The 17,884-nt window shown below is 39.0% G+C and overlaps 1 protein-coding gene across 30 annotated transcripts in view; it reads right to left on the bottom strand.

Annotated features, from left to right (window-relative positions):
* Window positions 1–17,884, bottom strand: part of ANK3 (ankyrin 3) — a 374,073-nt gene that overhangs the window by 145,021 nt on the left and 211,168 nt on the right. For all 30 annotated transcript variants that reach the window (XM_040605364.1, XM_040605345.1, XM_040605347.1 and 27 more), the window contains 3 exons: window positions 3,283–3,384; window positions 2,690–2,788; window positions 2,207–2,305 (listed from right to left, as the gene is read on the bottom strand). Coding sequence is in view for 29 of the 30 variants with exons in the window: in XM_040605345.1 (XP_040461279.1) it covers window positions 2,207–2,305; window positions 2,690–2,788; window positions 3,283–3,384 (300 nt within the window). In the remaining variant the exon portion in view is untranslated. The remainder of the gene's footprint in view (window positions 1–2,206; window positions 2,306–2,689; window positions 2,789–3,282; window positions 3,385–17,884) is intronic.

Below are 17,884 nucleotides of genomic sequence, written 5' to 3'. Positions count from 1 at the left end.
AAAATTCAGACTCAGTAAAAAACAACTTTTTTTTTCTTTTTAAGGATAGGAACACTTGGTTAAAGAAAACCTTACGTCCCTAACACTGGTGCTGTCAGCAGGGTAGAGCTGTTACCTTCAAGGGAAGAGGAAATAAAGCCAAACTCACAGAAAATAGGTTCAATATAAAAAAGAAAAACAAAACAAAAGAAAACAAAAAAATTCTTTGGGTAGTCTCTCTGTGGGTATGACAAATTCAGCAGAACTTTATTCTAAGCTTTAGGAAGTCTCAAGCGATGCTCAGCACCACAGACAAAACTGGTCCAGAGGCAGTTTGGTAGCAGAGAGCTCCAGGGACCTCCCAAAAAGACTAATCCCAGCTGGGGTATCTCACTGCCAGATATTGGTGCAGAATGGCAATACACATGTCTTAAGCAAAGATGTCAAAGGCATCCACAATGGGGGCAAGGGAAATCTTTAATTTTCATAAGATAGCAAAATACCAGTAATGTGGCAAAACCTTAGGGTATTTGGACAATGCAGTTATATAAGATGTTTACAATCTCAGATAATTTTTAGTTTCAGGGCTGAATATACTAGTTCTCAAACACAAGCAGAAAAGATCCTTTGAAAGCCATCTTAATTTCTTTAACATGAAAACCACTGGAAATATTTCTGCTTTGTTTTTCTTCTTAACAGACATGGAAGATTTTACTTAAAACTAGTTGTTGTTGTTGTTCTCTTAAAAAAATGATATGGTGCCTGAAAACAAATATTGCTGTATCTAGCTAGTATAAAAGAGTAAGAAAGGAGAACTGAGCTGCCTATTTTCTTTGTCCAGGTGAAGGAAACATGAAACAGAAATCATAAATAACTGACATTTTTGAAATTGATTCTTTTAAACATTTTGTTCATATTCTTTGAGAGACCAAAGAAAAAGCCGTATTTCTTTATAATAAAACTTTAAAAAAAGTTTTTAATTTCCCTTTTTAGCAAATATTTTCTATCATGCCCACATCTTTGTAATATAGAAGAATGGCAATTCTGGGCCAGATAAGATGACAATCTCTTAATCTGATCCCTTCTCTGACACTGCCTACCAGCCAGCCCCTCAGAAGGGAGAACAGGAATGGGGCAGGCATGCAGGGACACCTCCTATGGCACAGGCACCTGGTTTTCAACAATCTGTGGTTTATGCCTTTTTTGAGCCAGAGTTTTTCTCTGTCTCATTTGACTGCTTTGCTCTTAACAGCAGGACTGTTTTCCCTTATTTCAAATTTTCTGTAATTGACTTAAATATTCGTTCAAAGGACTTGACCAAACTTAAAGGCTCTGCATATTCTTGCAGTACCTCCTTGTACAAGGAAAGGGGATGAGCTCAATTAAGACTGAGACACTGAATTATACAAAACAGGATCCTTTTAATTTGAACAAGTTCTCTCTCGCTGTCTTGTTCTATCAGTATCTCTTCTAACTCTGTAACAATTAGCAGCTTATAGGACACTGGAGGGCAGATCTAAGGTGGAAGGGTACATGCTTTGCTGGGCTGACTTACACAACCACTTCCAGTACCCTGCAGACACCCCTGGATGTGCCTCCACTTCCTTCAACTCCAGGGGCATGTGGCTTGTGGACAACTTAAAACAGATGTCATATCTGTGTTTCCTCTGTTGATGAATGAGGTGGGCAACTCAGAATTAATCCCTGCTGATGGGTGACATTCTTTGTGGGGAAAGACCTGAACACAACCTGGGATTTCATTGTGCTGTCATGCCTGTGGGGGAGGACAAGACTTGGTATGTCCATGATGCCTCTTGGTACACTCTGACCACCTGGCAAGGGGTAGAGCAGAAGGGGGAGAGCTGGAAGAATTTGAAGTTTTAATTGTATGTTGAGTTACAAGGTGGGAATGAACTCAGCACTACACTCACTAAAATGCCTACTTCAGTAATAAAATGGCAGCTGTGTGTTTCAACTTTGTCCTTGCACCTGATGTTGGTTACCTACGTGTGTGGAACAGCTGACAAAGGAGGTTAGTTTGGGGTTTTTTTGATGTTAGCAGAATTACATTCATCTTCTTGACTCTATTAAACCCTATTTTCGGGGACCAGTATTAACACAATGAGATCTGACAAATACACCTACTAATATTATCATTTATAAGTGTAGAATGATTTTAATATCAACAAAGTTTTTGATAGTACCAAACAGGGAAATATCACTTTACCTGAGACTGTGCGTTGACATTGGCCCGATTTGTCACCAACACTTTGACTACTTCTGCTTGTCCAGCGAGGGATGCTATGTGCAATGCTGTGTTTCCTTTCTGGAGTGAGAGACAGGGATATTTGAAAAGAATACAAAACCTGAGCTTGAATACATGACAATACTATCAAGAATATATTCCACTTTAAAATACAGTATTTCTTGCAATGGTATACTCTTACTGAATACTTCTAATGGGTAAGTTAATCTAGAAGACATGGACAGAAACCAAGACAGGAATCTACAATTTTTTCAGTAAATCTCATCCCTAGTAACCTGTGGCATTTACTATAATCTAAAAAGTTTCTATTAAAGAGTTATTGAGACCACTCCACCAGTGGAAGATGGGCAATTAGTGCTGCAGAAATGTCTCTGTCAGTTGGCTGACATCCTGTGCCCACGCCATCAATGTGAACAAGATAACAATTAGATAGGCCTGACTGACCTTTGTCGCTGCATCCACACTGGCACCTCGCTGTATCAGTTCAGAGACAACTTCTACATGTCCTTCTTTGGAAGCAAGATGGAGAGCATTCAACCCATTCTGATTTAAAAAAAAAAAAAAAAAAAAAAAAAAAAAAGAAGAAAAGAAGAAAGGCAATGGGAAAAATTGACAAAGGTTTTCCAGCATAGCAAACATATCAAGGGACAAATTATTATATCCCAGTGAGAGAACTGCTTCCAAAACCCACTGTTATGTAAACTTTACAAGAACTAGATTATAAGGAAAGAGAATGATTTAAGTCAGGAAATACTAGCTCTGGGTCTCAAGTTCTGTGTGCTGTCTCACGATCTGATGTGATACAAATGGAATGAAAGATAACGGTAAATAGCACAACATTCTCCAAATAGAAGTGAAATTGTGTCTTGGGTAAAAAAAAAGGGTAACCCCCCCATTTTAATTGGATAAAACATGTAAACATGGCTCATCAGAACCCACAGAAATTATTATCAACATGAAGTGCAAATATAAAGAGAGATTGAAGAAATAGTGAGAAAGGTATTTATCCAGGAAATTTGATCAAAATATTCTTCAACCTGATTTGAAATGTTGATGTCCACTCCACTTTTTAAGTAGTCAAGAGCCTTTTCCAAGTTGCCAGCTCGAGCAGCTCTCAGGTAACTTGCATTTGTGTCAGACTGCAAGAAAAAATGAAAAGGCCCAATTAAAAATTGCAGCACAGTATAAAATATATATTCCCTTGTCAAAGAAGTTACTAATGATACAACATATTGTACATACATTTAACTATTCATGAAAGGATGCCAAACTGCCTTATGAAATATGGGTCAAATCCTGCACTCCTTGCTTATGCAAACTCTCTCTGGTGTAAATAGGCTGTCTGCCTGACTAGGCAGCACAAGATTTGACTTCATATATAAAAATGAATTATGCAGTACTGTCTAACATGCAAGGCTAGTAGCCAGGGACACATCTGGTACACAGCATGGAAGACAAACATGGTGAGGCTCAGGACAGGACTCCATGGAAACCACTCTGCTCTTTCCAGAAGTGCCACACAACCTTTTAATGTCCAAGCCAAACGGATCAGACCAGTACTGTGAAATATCACACAACAGATCTTAAAAGATCCAAAATACTCCACATTGAAGGACTGGACTACTGAATGAAAAAACACGGTTCTACAAATTAAGACATTTTGAAATCTAACATATGATTACATTTAGTTTTATCTTCTCCATCCTCTCGCATTTTATGGCACGTTATATTTACAATATCTGCCCACATTCAGTGAAGTAGCCATAAATCCCTAGGTGCAGTGCTATTATCTAAGCTGCAATTATTATTAATTTTTTTCAGATCTTACTTTAAAGATAGCTGTGCAAATTTGCTTTATGATGACTTCAGCTTGAACATAAGGATGGCAGAAAGGATGGTTAAGTCGTGAAAGAGTCACTGAAAGTAATTCCCATCCCCAGAGGGTTTTAACAAGTTATGCAAATATCCACCAAGGACAGTTTAAGATAATGCTGATCGTGCCTTGGAGCAAGTGGAATGAACTGGGTTAGCTTTCAACAGGGACAAATTGTATAATCTTTGATGCTTTCCCTGGCATCTTGGGCAGTCAACATATTTATTTTATGTCCTTTTCTCTATTGGTATAACAGGAATAGTCTTCCTCCCCCTGCCCAGTATCATTTCATCACAGGCTTACACCACTACAACTTTAAGTGCCTTATGATCCCTCAAGGTTCTAAAAGAGTGCAACAGATATCTTCATAGAAAAAACTGAAAGCAGTAATTGCTGAGAGAAGTACAAAACGCCCTGTCACCAAGGCTTAGTTACTTATAATTTTATTATTATTCCCCATTTTCTCGATTTGCTATAGATCTTTCTCCACTCTTGTCAATGCAAGTACTGTAAACTGGATGTTCCGTTCGAGCATTGCTTCAAGCTCATCTGAAGTTACTTTCCTGTGAGGTTGATGAAGCAATCTTGGGCATAATGACAGCAAAATGGTAAGTGGGTATGGATTCTGCTTTCTTTGTACCAGTACAAGCTACAAGACTATTTTACTAGTACTTTCAATACAACAAGCTCTCTCTTCCAAGGACAGAACAATTACTTATGGATTTCATTTTCTCCCAAGTTTTACACACATGGCATTCCACTTTGCGATGGTAATTTACTACCTTACAGCGTTCTCTGCTCTTAATCATTATTTTCCAGGCACACCACAGTGATCATCACAAATCAACTTCTGCGATCTGCTGCCAACAAAACAGTCACCAAATACAAATGTTTAATTAGGCTTTATAAAAAACAAGGTGTGCTACTAACTACATGGTCCGAACTGAAAAGACTGTGGGGAAGAATAGCTGCCCTGAGAGGTGCGGTAAAACACTTTCATTTGGAAGATCATCTGAACTGTGCAATGCAGATTATTACAGAAGACAGGTCATATTCTCGGTGCTTAGCAACAGCAGCCACTGGGGTAAAAAACAGGTCAGCATTTTATCAGCATTACTAAAGGTATGAGGGAGGACTTAATAGACTGGGAGCCTTTTTTGTCACAGTGTAATGGCATGTCTGTTTGGCATAGTCAGCAGGTGGACGATAATTAACATCAGCTGTTTACAGCTGCTTCTGAGTGGGGAAGGGATGCACCAGAGAAGCTTGCTATGGAAAATCAGTTCCCACCAGTCACATTAATGCACGCTAGACAAGAAACACTGCTCATACTCAGAAACATTTAAACCTTTTTGTTTGCTCAGACAAAATGGAGGGGAGGGGGGAAGGCAGAAGGAGTGATAGCTGATATTCACATTAACAGCTAACTGCTGTTTCACTGTAGAGGGAGAGCAATGCCTGTATCTTTTCGGGACTTCTTTTGGAAGCACTTGCTCACTAACAGGAGGATGGACAAATATTAGGTCCCACTTCCAGCCTGGGGACATATAAAAATGTTTCAGATCAAGCTAGTTCAGGTGCTGGCAAGTGGTGCACAAATCTACTCCTGAAATCCCTCAAGCAAAAAGCATGCCCTCATTTGCCAGTCACCACTCAAAACTCACTCCTTTTGCTCAAAATATCCAGAAGCATCACTGACATCATCAGCCGGGCTGCCACCTGTGTGGCAGGGCTGGTGGGGTGTGGGCACAGCACCCAGCTCACCCATCAGCCTGGACTCGCTGTTCAGACAGGGACAGGCTCCCAGCACAAGGGGCACCATACGGAAAAGCAGCGCCACTATGCGCAGGCACTACAATGACAACTAGGAAAAACCCAGAGAAGCTGCCACTTAACAGTATGCCAGGGATCACACAAACTCTACCACACCTCAGCTGATCTGAGTTGGCACTTCCAGTTTCCACCTTACTGGTTTCCAGTTACTTGAACGTGATGTGAGCTAGTGTGTGAAACTCCATGAGTAGCCTTGGCAGCCAGGGTGTAACACATCCCTGTGCACTGAGAAGAGGGAAAACCTTTTTTTCTGGCTTTGGCTAAAGCTCCCAAGCCCTCAGGCTGGGTTAACTCACCTCACACTGGTTAACTCACCCTTTCTGGGCCACCATGCACAGAAATGTTGAGATTTGCACAGAAGGGTAACAGATTGAGGTTGTACACTTGTGCAAAAAGTTCAGTGGGGCTTCTGGGATTCTCTCCATCCATTACAGTCTCTGCCATAAGCAGAAACAAGCAATAACATTAGAGAGAAGAGAGCACCAATATCTTTGGAAACCAAAAGTAATTCCAGCTCCTTCAGAAGTAGCATTGCCAGCTTCCACTTTCTCTATAACTAAGGCATTACTTCAGACCTGCTTAGGTAAAGACCAGACTTCCAAGTTTTTTCTACCTTGCAAAATGCCTTGAATACCCTTGTTTTTAAGACATTCCATTTCCAAAACCCACAAGAACTGAACAACGCTATCCAACTTTTACAAAAGCTATGCAAAGGGGTCAGTAGAAAATGATCAAAAGCATCAAACCAAAACTTTCACATTTCTGAACCTAAAATTTTCTCAATTTTACGTTTCTATTTAAAGCCTCAGTTCAGGTTTGGGTTTTTTTAAATACCACAGCAAAGTAGAAAAATGTCATTTCCAATTGGCATTGTTTCATTTAAAACAAAACTTCTTGGAATCCCTGATAGAGCCTGTAATTGCCTCTGGATTGCACAGACAGGAGCAGCATCAAGCCTAAGCTCTAATCACCAATGGATTTAAAAGATCAAACAAGCGTAACAATAATGTTAAATAATTATTTATCTGAATTGCCGTCGTACCTGGAAGCCCATGTAAAAGACTGATCAAGGACCTGTTATTAAATGCATTAAAAAGCAAAGTAAGGGAATAAAGGATTTTAGGTTTCCAGCCATCGCTCAGGATACCCACCCAGGTAACTGTCCCCTCTGTGGGTATCTGTTCTCGACATACCCACTTCCACCTTCCACGCTAGCTGGCATCTGAAAAGCCAGCGCGTCTGCAGGAAATTTCCTTAACAGGGCCTAATAAAAATTTTCTCCGTTACTAACTACTTAACCCCCAGTATTCTGGAGAGAGGCATTCTGTAAGCTAGCAATCTACTCAGATCCCTTTCTTTCTTTCTTTTTTTCTTCTTTTTTTTAATCAATGCCAACGTGAAATGAAGACGAAAATCGGCTTTTGATTCTCTACTGTCTTGACAAATATCAAGAGAACAACAGGCATGGGACATACATCAAAGCACCCTGAATCTTAGATGTTCTTGCAGTCAGCCACAAAGATTGAAGCCCTTCCTCTGCGTTTGGACAGGATCCCTGTTGTCAGGCTGTGTCCCCAAAGCCTTTCCCTGCTCCCTCTTGTGCTCTCTGGGGATGCTAAACTTTCAATCTCTATACCCAGACTCAATTAAAAATCAAGATTCCTGCAAGTGTTTCACTTCTTGGAGAGACAGACCTCATATCCTGTGCACAGCATTTAGTCCTGAAACGGTTATTCAGACAATATTTAATAAACAATGTATTTATGAGAGCACCAGTACTGATGCATGCATAATATCAAGCTTTTTTCTTCACAGATAGTATGACTTCTCCCCTCTACCCCCATACTTTCTTGGAAGAGAAAAGGGATTATTTCTAATGTTAAGAAATGCATAAATGCAGGTGATTGGCTAACGAATGCAGGTTTTATGCAATGTATATTTCTTTTAAATTTATGTATTTCCCTTTAATGTACTATGCTATAAAAATTAAATTCTCTAATGTACAGCAGGCTGGTAAGCTTGCAGATTGTGGGCTGCCTGCAGCCCACAACAGGTTTTCCAGTCTGGAGCTCATTTCAACAGCCTTCATCCTGGAGACTTCTCTGAAAAAGGCTGAGGCTGAATAACCCATGCTGGTAGCAGTTCTGTTTCCCAAACCTTCTTTACCCTAAGGTCCTCCAGCCCTGCCACATAATGGATGGCACAACCTGTGACATGCAGGGGTAAGATGTGAAAACTGTTTCCCCATTTTGAGGAAAAGCTACATGAGTTAAGGATATTTCTATTACAGGAAAGACTAACTCCCAAGTCACTTGGATATTATCTTAAGCCTCCATTTTAAAGCAGAAAATGCTGATGCTGACTCACACTAACAAATACATATTTACTCTCTTGTTCTCCAAGTGCTCCCAGTGAAGTTAAGACTATTTAGCATGAGTAAAGACAAAAACTATTAGGAAATTTTCACTGACCATCACCCCAGGGTCTGGCCTGTCTTTTCTATGAGACTAGATGGGGTCCTCTCAGAAAACAGAGAATATGTATTATTTAGTGAACTCTCAAAAGTGCAAAGCCATTATTTCCAATGTGCACAGGCCCCTCCCATACTGATGGTATTTTTAGTATGCTTATCTCTCTTTCCTTTGTGTTCTGCTTACAGTGGCTTCTTTTTCAGATTAAAAATCCAGTCTTTTTTTTCACATTGGGAGCAGGGTTTTGTTTTTCACTCCATCTTTAACAGTAGCTGTTGTGAAGGGAAACCCCCAGCAGGTTCCCATTGTGCCGGAGCAGGATGCATTCTGGCTTGAGTCCCAACAAAAAGATGCTAACCATGCCTAACATTTGTTGAGGGGGGAGGCAATGACCTCATTTTAAGGGATGAACTTATGTTACTTCCATTTGGAAACGTGCTCAACAGAACTAGTTTTGCAGCAGAGTGAGATGATCTGAGGAAACAGATTATAACGTTTTTGCTTATTTTGATAAGGGTGTGCTTACTGCAACCGATGGACTTTTTTTTTTTTTCCCCAGTAAATCTCAATTCTGATGGGCACTAAGCACTACACTAGAGACTGGAGGTCCTTGCCATTTCTTAGATTTTGCTCCCATGTTAATTTACAATTTTCCCCCAAGCAAATATTTTACACTACTTGGTAAGGAATGAAACCTCATTTTGAATAAACTATACTGGCCAGTTAATAGCAGCATCTGAACCATGTGAAATAAACCAGCCAGAACATTTTCTTGGGGAGACTTTTCATCTATCCTCCAAGCAGCTGTGTCCTTTCTATCTCCCTACCACCTCATAACTAAATCTGTATTAAAAAAAATTCATTTGTATCTTCTTTATTAGAAAGGGGGCTGGTTGCAGCAGATGAGATGATGATCTTTGTGCAAACAGCTGCGGTTGTACTCCTGCTTTACATGCTATACTACCATACGTGTTTTCTTCTGATAAGAATGTGACTGCCTGGGGCCAACTGCTATCTGCAGTTCTGCTGTTAATTATCCTTCAGAGAGAGGGTTTTGGAATCACAGCCCTAAACACAACCACAGGGCAACAGGAAAAGCTCCATACCAACTGTCTGACAATTTCAAAGGAAACACCTTTCAGCTAGGGAAGGCCAGTAATTTTGAATATGGTTGCAGAATAAGAAATTCTTTAATTATTGGTCAAAACCCAAACAAATCCCTCTGTGTGCCTTATCATGCAGCTTAATCATTACCTTTATTTGATCATATTACTGTATTGTGCATGATAAAGCAGCCAAAAATCTTATACTATTTGCATTGTCCCCACAAATAGCCCTATTCCAACTATGTAACTATGATGTTTTCCACAAGTTAAAAAACTACACTGGTGTCAGGCTGCGTGAAACCACTCTTCTTGGTCACACCAGTGGAGATTAAACCACCTCATATTTCCACAAAAACTGAGTGTGAATCTATAATCAACTGTATTTGCAACAGCTGAGGGTCTATTCTTGTACAGTAGTCAATCTTAACATAATTGTAGAGAAAATAAAATACTTCCTGAAAATCACACATTTAAGCAGTTCAAAACAGAGTGGAAAATGCATTTTAGATTCAGCGACTTCTTTCTAGAAATCCTTGACCAAACCAGGAAAGCATCCAAGCAAACAAGAGTCTTGCCTTCCTGGACCACAAGACAAATTAAGTCTCTGATGTGCAAGTTTAGTATATACCATTTTCAAGATCACTTGCGCCATTCTACCCATTTAGAGTCTATCTTGGCAAAATACTGAATCTGCACTCACTGTTACCACTGAAAATGAACCATCTGTATTGGAGTGGAAGATGACTGAAAAGGACCCAGAGCCTGAGATGTTAAGGCTGGTACATACAAGAACATTTCACAGCTTCCAATACAAGTGGTGTTTATCACTGCCATTAACCGCATCAAGAGGTCAAGAGGTCTAGAGCAAGTTGTTTGCTTGCAATGACAAGCATCCTCTGTGAAGCTGTGATGCCACTTTCTTACTGTGTAAGTTGCTTAGACTTTACGCATGCAGTCCACTTCAGCAGACTATAAATCTAGTCAGTCCTGAGATTTACAGTGCAACTAATCCAGCCTTGGGTGTCTTTAGATACCTGAATGACTGCTCCCTAAGAAAATTCAAGCAGAAGGTAGAAATGAAAATTTACTGTTATTCTTCTGGTTTTCTACAAAGAGCAAAGGGGTTTGTGGTTTCCAAGGCACAAACAACAGACACAGAGTTAGATGGGAAACACTTGCCTAACATCCATATGTAACATGTATAACATATTGAAGATAACATCCAAGTTGAAAACACCCCTAAAGCTGTTATCTCCATATTATTTACTTGTCACCACAGATAACAGAACAATTTAACTGCAATTCCAAAAAAAAATTAACATCTGACAACCCAAAAGAAAATAGCTGAACTGAGATCAAACGCGTCCCACAGGGACAAAGTTCAGACAGGAGGTGAGGTTCTACACTACTTCCAATACTCTTTGTCAGTTTGCATAGATGGGGTTTTGAGATTTTGAAACACAAGTCTGATGTGTCAGCTTCACTTGAAGAATTTATGAACACAATCACTAGTACAAATGCATTAAATTAGTAACACCAAAAGCAAGATCCTGATTTTCCAGGACTCCATAATCAATGTACCTCCGCACGACACACACAAAAATTAAGTATGCATGAACAACAAATCACAAGAATTATTTTCTTTTAACAGGAAATTAAGACTCCTTTAATATTGACTTTACAGCTGTCAGACTGCCCTGTATGAAAAGACAAACTTGAATGACAAGGTAAATGAGGACACACCCTGTTCAAGATTCTAAACCCAGTAAAATCACCAGTGAATCACTGTACCCCATTAGAAGTGCACAATCAGGCAAAGAACCAGGCCCTTTGTAACCAACTCACATATATAATCAATGAAAAAGATCCTATACAGTTGAAGGCAAAAGATTCAACCATCTAAAATTCAAGATTCAGTCTGCAGGCTGACAGCCTCAACTTCTGGAAGTTTATTTCAAACTCTGGGAAGAAACTCCCAAGCCTGTAGTGACTCATCTCTCTCTAAAGTTTTCCTATCATACACTTACAAATGAGAAATAAATCACTGCCTTTCATAACTGCTACCGCAGTCACAAAGAGCTAGAGAAAGGCTGGATATGCTTCAAGGGTTTCTTCTTATGTTTATACTCACCTGAAGATAATAACTCTTTTATGTGTTAAGCTTTTTATGGACGAGATGCCATTGATCTCCTCCCTGCTATTTTTCTTTCAGAAACTAACTACCCAATGAGCATGGAGATAATTTCAGCACATCTCAGGCTCAAATTTAAAGCCATTTCCATGCTGAAGTCACATTCTTCAGATCACTGCATGAATTATGGCAGTCAGTCCACCTCCTGTTCTCTGTATACATCTGATTTTAGAATCAGGATCCATAAAAGAGAGGAAAAAAGTTCAGCAAAACTCTTCAAAACATTTTAAAAAGTGTATTCATTTATCTATAATTTCAGATGGGGAAAAAACTTAGTATAAACCTAAATCAGATCATATTGCTGATTTTAGGGAGACAGATTGTATTCACTCAAAATGAGCTTACTAGAAAAATATTGTGTAAATATGCTTCAATCAGACATGGTGAAGTGGAAGTCACTGGTTATAAAGTGGAGCAAACTGCATGTCAGTGGAAGCATAACGCACATACATATTCCCTGAAAATACCGTAGCAAACAAGCTATAGGAACCATAGACAAGCTACACAACCTCTTCGGTAGATATACAATCTATTAAGAGCTTTCAGTACAGTGAATTAAGAAGTTTCCTGATCTCTGCCTTTCCACTTTATGCCTGCTTTTGAATGCATTTTTCATTCAAAACCTAAATACTTCTTCTTCGGAAGTTTGAACAACATTAAATTGAAAGACTCACAATAACTGGTCAGCCATATCTGAGGTGGCAAAAATACACAAAGAAACACACTGCAAGTATTGCCATTCCCACAAAAAATTAAGGTTTACACTTCTGTAGGCTTAAGAGGCATTTGAACGGCTAATTTTAAAGCTACCTACTACAGTTTTAAATTTTCTGACACACTGCTCAGGATTCTTACGGGAATTACAAACCTGTATCAGTTTATAAGTGCCAATGCATAGGTTTCCATAGCAGGGATTATGACCTCTGGCAGAAGCAAAGAACCTCTTCCAGTTTATGCAGCTGAACACCTTTTTGAAGAAAGGCTCTGGCTGGAAAAGCCCATGTAGTTCATGTGACAGATACAGAATCTGAAGGGTCGGTGGAAATTACCTAAAGAGCTTTCAGGCACTAAGGGGACTTCTGGAGCAAGATTTACAACACAGAGTTAAACCTGGTAACGTTCAGTTCTGCAGGGCTGGTTAGAGGCATCACATGAGTTTCGTCATAGCAGTTTACCTTAGGCGAGCTTGTAACATTCACAGAACAATCTGTCCTGACACCTCTTTGTAGATCTGCTGTGAAATACATAGGCCCTGATATGAGAAAGAATTAACAGAACCAATGAAACTAAGGATTTGAACATTTTCCTACAGCCAAAGACTGGCTGAGGTAATTTTGGTTATTCAGAAGGAGAAAAACCTAGCTGGCACTTCATAAACTTATCAGGGCAACTTCACAGAGGAGAGCGAACAGTTCTCAAATGCAGGAGCTGAGCAACCTGGCACGAGACAATTTTAACCTTGGTCTGGATATGTATGAGACCTATTGGAGAATACCATCAGTGAATACTCTGGGCTGTGTTGGTTTGGCCATGTTCTTCTACAGGAGCTGAATTTCCCTGCTGACCATAATCTGCTATATCTTGTTTTCCATGTGATTCTGCTGTCGTGGATATGACCCAGTAACTCCAGATCTATTCTGTAACCAGCCATATTACTATAAACCACAAAGGAAAGGTCTGCCTTTCCACAGCAGGAACTAACACTGTTACTGTTAGAAACATGGATGAAAGCTTGTCTTTCTCCTGGACGTGATGCGCTATGATGTGGGCAACAGTGCTGTGTGGCTGGACACAGGAGAGCCACAAACCTCCACATTTCCCAACGCTTTCTCCTCCTCCTCTTCTGTCATTAAACACTGACATTCACTGTTGTGAATCTGTGCAACAGCATGGAAAGCTCTGTGATAGCATTTGTTGGGGCTGTCTAGATGAAATGTATTTAATGGTGTATGCAGCAAATGTAAATTAGTTCACAAGTGGTTTGTTCCTCACTCCACATGTTTCAAGTTTGAGGATTAGCTCAGATTCCAGTGAGAAAATTGCTTTTCCCAGCCCAAGCAAAAAATCTGTAAGCAAAAACTACAAATCAGAGCCCTGCAATTGTTATCAAGAGTTTTAAACTAGAATCAAGTTCTGACTCCAAACACAAGATTCTGTTTTGAAACAAAAGGAGTTATCTAAAGCACCACTGGGGAAAGGATAGGACCAGCATTTACAGGTACAAACAGGATGAAAACATTAACAGTGAGAACAATCTTAGCTCTATGGGGTCTTCGAGATGAACAGAGGGGGAAAGAAAAGATAACGTAGCTCAGTTTTACTCTTAAAGTGAGAAAAAATCATGTACAGATGAATCACTGCAGATTAGATGGTGCCAGTTTTGCATGGTCACTTTTCAGTTACAGAACTGAACTAGTATTTTTCTGGCTTTCAAAGCCACTGTGCCCTAGAGAGTTGGAGTTCTGCGGAAGAACTATGTTTATCTGAGTATCTCAGGAGGGACTTCGATTTTTTTGATAAAAATAAAACCAACAGAACTAGTTGACCATTTTACTTCACCTTAACCAGACTTCACAGTTTATTTTGATCTGAAAATTACCAGTGTCTTAGCATCTGAATGAAGTATGTTTGGAAAATACATTATTGTTTAATTGAAGAAAATACGGGTATTTCACTAATGAATTACCACTCTCCAAACTCAGCTAGAAGACTTTACTATTTTAATAAACATAGATACAGAATTAGTGTTTAGTTTAAGCATTAAAGTGAAGATCAGTTCATTACACACTTACAGAAATAAGCTATGGCCAACTGTACTGCCTACCAGCCCTGTAGAGCAATCTCCCCTAGCATTTGATGATAGAATAAGACATTAGTACACAATGTTAATTAAAATATCACTTCTGAATAGCAAATCTACAGGAAAAATGTGCAGTGCAGTAGATCTTGTTTCTCTTTTACACCTAAAACATGCATGGCAACTTATAGGAGATTTAATTATGTATGGAACGAAAACAGAATTTACCATAAACATCAACAAAAACCACACAAAACAAATATATACTGTACCCCTTCTCCATTGCTCAACTCCATTTCAACTAGCTACTACACCTTCAATAAACAATGTATATGCTAACAGAAAGATCAGTTTCTATGCAACTTCTAACAAAACCCTGTAAAGTAAGAGCAAATACCATTCTGTTGCAACACAGACAGGCAGAGCATACTGCAGACCAGCACATTCCCAATGCCACAGCTCAAGGACAGCAAGATTTTCAGTTCGCAGTACTCTCCAAACTGTTGCACACAGGAAATAGCAGGACCACATTGAGTTCTATACTACTGGGGCTCATATAAACCGTCAGCAAAGATGTTTATCACCCTAAAGACAGATATTATTATGCAAAAACAAAACAAAACAAAAAATCCAGCACAAAGTAATATTCTCAGGATTAAAAAAAATAAAATAGAGTTTAATCAAATACTATGAAACATCTGAATCTAACGAAACCTTCTCCTACAAGAAATTGCTACACAAAGAAAATTTGCCAAATAAATATTTTTGTAGTTTTGAAATTACTAATGGAAATGAATTTATGAACAAGAATAGCGTTCACCAGAAACCAGATAGAGTTTTAAAGATGTTTTTTAACAGGGAACAACAACCAAGTCCTGCATTGACCGCAAGTAAACAACAACGTACAAGTTTAAGAGAACTTATGCAGTATTTTTTCAGAGCACAAAGCTACTGCTGACATGGAAATTAGCTATTAAATGGGTGGGTGCTACCATCACTAATATCTCTAACTGAAAAAAATACTGTCATTAATTAACTCTTCCACAAAACTTGGCACTCATCAATATTAATAACACAATATCACACTTTCCTGGGAACACAGCATTTTAATTGGGCAGTAAAGCAGCCTGGAGAACAATTGTTTTAACTTTGTGTTTTTAAACTGATCTGGATAACTCAAGCTATTATCAAAGAACCTCAGAGCCTAGTTCACGTAGTAGAGAGATGTAATTTCACAGCAGCTTACTCACTTGAGGAATTTTTCAATAGTATAGGAAGCAACCTGGAGGTCACTGGGACTATCCCTGTGAGTAAGAGTGATAATTACAGGTATCCTTACAGTGCCTCCTGACAGGCCACTACTAGCATACTACTAACACTACAGCCGGTTCATTTTTAAGTTTAATTGACCCATGGATTGTCAGTAGAGGTTGTGTATTATTTGATACATACGGCTTAAAAGCACAGATTTCAGTTCACTTTTTTTCAAAATATGCAAGATTTGCTAAAACATTTCAGTGAACAAAATTGTTACATATATCTAGGTTACTTAAGGCCCTGATCACAGAATAAAACATTACAAAATGTTGCTGCAATTTTAATTAGTGTGTTCTACAGTGTCGTGAACAGAATATAGCCATTGGTAAGGAGAGAGAGAGCAAATAATTCCATATACCGTTTGACTACTACCTCGGTCTATACCATAATGCAACCATCAGAACACAAAATACTCCAAACAAGCTGAAACGTACCTCTTCCTACATCCAGCTTTGTCTCATACAATCAAAGACTTAAAACACTAATACAAGAAACTCAAAATGCAGATTTTACTCTTATTTCAGAATCCACAAATGCTTACTTGTTCTGGAAAGCATTCTCCCTCTTCCACTGCCATTTTCTCTGGCCAGATATGAAACCTGATGACTCAATTAGTTAACACTTTGGACACTGCACCATTGCTAAAAATAGTAGCTCCAGGAAGTGGTTTCCATTTTTTTTTTTTTTTTTTTTTTTTTAAAGGAACTAAGCACAGTCACTTGTTAGACTTCCCTTGGCTATTTAAATGGCAAAGGACAAGTGATTGTAAGACTATTAAGTTAGTAACAGAGCGTGTCCCAGGATTCCTGGCTCACTTACCATATTTGCTGCCTCCAATCATTCCCCGTGTATGTAATCATGATCTGTGGAATACCCAAAATAGCTGCAGCATCAGCTGATCAGAAAACCACTGCTGCTTGGAATCACTCATGAAACAAGCTTTTGTCATTCTGCTTATCAGCTCTTTCTAATGCAGACTACTTTGAACTATTTCTAAAGGCAACAATAACATCATTTTACACTCTGTGTGTTTTGAATACCACATATGCCTGCCTCCTACTCCATGGCAGTTTTATATTTATTCAGATTTTCTGATGACTAATTATGATAGAGTTGTGTCGTTCATTCTAGAGGCTATTTTCCTCAACTAAAAGGCTTCTCTATATATACTTCAAGTTCCTAAACTAGAGCGATTAAAAGCAGCACCAAAAGAAAAATGTTTTTGCTTCAGAGGAAAGCCCAGAGAGGTCCATGATTTCAGTAAGCAGATCTCTTCCTTTTCAATGGAAACTATTGCCAGTAGCAGGAATTTTCTTCATACTTTGCTACATTTACATTAGGAGTGGCTTTAAAGAATGTCCACCTTCTGAGAAAGGGAATATAGTAAACTCATCAATACACCAGAAGCACCTGCACAGCATGCACTGCGCTTGTCTGTTACACATCTCACCTCACGTGTGAGCTAGGCGAGGATATTCACTGAACAGAACAACAGAGGGAAAGATGAGGGGAGAAATAATAAAGTCTAGTATTTTTGTCAGACAAGCTATGTCCAATGTCCCATCTTCTATGAAAAGAAATAATATATTTGTAAATTATTATAAGGATAATTTGAAATTTTCAAGAAAGACTTCTTCATGTTTGTGCTGACTACAGCCCAGCCACTGGGTAGTAGCTGCACGCTCTTGAGTTATAATGCAGAATTTGTTGATAATTATGTATGTAAAATCTTTCAGAAGGTGCAAAGTTTGAGGCCCCAGTGTATCACTAAATAAATAATGTAGGCCACGCACTCAGGTGATCTAGCTTGAAATTACTTCATTAATGTCAGTGAGGATGCACCCTATTAATAACTACTCTCTGCTTCCGCACATTTTTGCTTATGGCATTAGAGCATCTATGATGGAGACTCACTTCTGCCACTGACTAAATACAAAGAGGCTAACAGCTGTCTGCAGGGCTGGAGGAGCCTCCCACCTGGGTTTCAGTACAAGATGATGATCAAGTCAGTTTAAGTGAATTTATCTCTTTGTAACAGAGATTTCAATCAT

This window comes from Falco naumanni, chromosome 9 (genome assembly GCF_017639655.2).
Source record: "Falco naumanni isolate bFalNau1 chromosome 9, bFalNau1.pat, whole genome shotgun sequence".
Taxonomy (NCBI): domain Eukaryota; kingdom Metazoa; phylum Chordata; class Aves; order Falconiformes; family Falconidae; genus Falco; species Falco naumanni.
Note: the sequence above shows the minus strand (reverse complement) of the source record. Positions and strands in the feature narration are given on the sequence as shown.